The sequence below is a fragment of the Eimeria tenella genome, genomic scaffold (genome assembly GCF_000499545.2).
Source record: "Eimeria tenella Houghton genomic scaffold, Eth_scaff4560, whole genome shotgun sequence".
In the NCBI taxonomy this organism is placed as follows: Eukaryota; Apicomplexa; class Conoidasida; order Eucoccidiorida; family Eimeriidae; genus Eimeria; species Eimeria tenella.
Window position 1 is genome coordinate 1 of NW_013545490.1, and position 2,105 is coordinate 2,105.

Sequence of the window (2,105 nt, forward strand, 5' to 3'; positions counted from 1 at the left end):
GCTGATAGACGCAGAGGCTGCTGGCAGCAGCAGCAGCAGCAGCAGCTGCAGCAGCAGCAGAGACCCAGAAAGCGACATGAAGCAACGGGTACCTAGGGTTTAGGGTTTAGGGTTTGGGCCGAAGCTGTATAGTGTGGGGAGCTCTGGGTCTAGGCTTTAGGTTTTGAGGATTCTGAAGTCTGCTGCTGTTGCTGCTGCTGCTCCCGCTGCTGCTGCAGCACTACACGTAGCTTTATTCCGACATTTACTGCTGCTGCAACAGCAGCTGCTGAAGTGCCTTTGGTTGCCGCTCTTCGGCAGCGTGTCGGCCTGCTGCTGCTGCTGCTGCTGCTATTGCTGCAGCACAGCTCTCTGTTGACAGCAGCAGCAGCAGCAGCAGCAGCAGCAGCAAGCGTGGCGTTGGGGCGTCTGCTGCTGCTTGCGCGCAGATGTTTGGGGGCAGCAGCAGCAGCTACGAAGAGACAGACAGCGAAGGAATTGCCAGAGTGCTGCTGCTGCTGCAGCAGCTGCTGGCTGAAGTTTCCCCACAACTCTCAGAGGCGCAGCGCCAGCAGCTGCTGCAGCAGGGAGCAGCTCAGCGGCTTCTCGAGGCATTTCAACAGCGTCAGCTGCTGCTGCTGCAGCTGCTGCTGCGGCGTGTCTTGTTGTTGCTGCTGCTGTGGTTTCTGTTGCTGTTGCTGCCGCTGCGTTGCGTGGCTCCTGGGGGTCAACTCTGCTCCGGCTGCTGCTGCTGCTGCTGCTGCTGTTGCTTCTGCTGCTGCTTCTATCTCTTGCCGCTGCTGAGTGGGTTTCCCACTTTTTTAATTTATTTCTGCTCCTTGTATTTTTGCTGCTGCAGTCAAATCCGAAAAGAATGAATTCTACGGAGTAAGGAGCCGCTGCTGCTGCAGCTGCCTCTGTTGCTGCTGCTGCGACTGCCGCTGCCGCCGCCGTTGCTGCTGCTGCTTCTGCTATCGCTGCTGCTGTTGCTGCTGCTGCTGCTTTTGCTGGTGCTGCTGCTGCCTCTCGTGGCGTTTTTGTCGCAACTGCAGCAGCTGCTTCCGATGCTGCGGCTCGATCCCCTTGCTGCTGCTCCTGCGGTTTATGGTTTATTTATTTATTTACTGTTTATTTATTTATTTATTTATTTATTTATTATTTATTTATTTATTTATTTTTTATTATTTATCAATTTATCGTTGCTTGTTTTCTTTGTCTTAGCTCGTTTCGGTGGTTATTTTGGAGCAGCTGTGCACCTGGGAATATTGTGGTGCTGCTGCTGTTGGTGCTGCTGCTGCTGTCTCTGGTGCTGCTGCTGCATGTGCTGCTGCTTTTGCATGGGCTTGCTGCATTTGCTGCTAGCTGCAGCCCTTTGTCTCATGTGCTGCGAGCCCAGCTGTGGGCTGCTGCTGCAGAGGCTGCAGCTGTTGTCTTCGTTGCTGCTGCTCCATGCATTGCTGCTGCTGCTGTTGCTGCTGTTGCTGCTGCAGTATGCCCTGGAGCTGCTGAACCGTTTGGATGCTTTGGGCCCCAACAGCACGTCAGTAGCGAGCAGCCAATTCGTTGCAGAAGCAGCAGCAGATTCTGCTGCTGCTGCTGCTGCAAGTGCAGCACCTGCTGCTGCTGCTGCTGCAAGTGACTCCTTTGACATCAGCACCACCACAACCGCCAGCAGCAGCAGCAGCAGCAGCCTGCCCCTAGCAGCTCAAAAGGAGCAGCAGCAGCAGCAGGAGACAGTCCCCGCTTAGCAGCAGCAGCACTCTGTAGCGCCACCACATTTTCACAGTTGCTGCTTCTCTAAACTCTAAGCGTGAAGTTTTCCTGTCTCGAAGCATGTTGCTGCTGCTGTTGCTGCTGCTGTTGTTGCTCCTGCTTCTTCTTGCTCTTTTCGTAGTGCAGCATACAGTGTCCTGCCGCATGCAAATAGCTGCAGCTGCACCAGCAGCAGCAGCAACAGCAGCAACGCAACCAGGTGCTGCTGCTGCTGCTGTGGTGCTGCTGCTGTACTCTCGAAAGCAGATAACAAACTTTAACAGAAACGGACTCGTCCCCGCACTATTTTGAAAAGGCATGCTGCTGCTGCTGCTGCTGCTGCTGCTGTCTGTGTTGCACTAGAAGCAGCAGCA

The 2,105-nt window shown here is 54.7% G+C and overlaps 1 protein-coding gene across 1 annotated transcript; it reads right to left on the bottom strand.

Moving 5' to 3' along the window:
• Window positions 1-533: 533 nt before the first annotated feature.
• ETH_00042340 (uncharacterized protein) lies at window positions 534-1,630 on the bottom strand (the record flags this gene model as incomplete). The annotated part of the gene is made up of 2 exons (XM_013380189.1): window positions 534-795; window positions 1,236-1,630. 2 exons carry the CDS (start codon window positions 1,628-1,630, stop codon window positions 534-536), a joined length of 657 nt encoding a protein of 218 aa, XP_013235643.1.
• Between the last annotated feature and the right edge of the window lie 475 nt (window positions 1,631-2,105).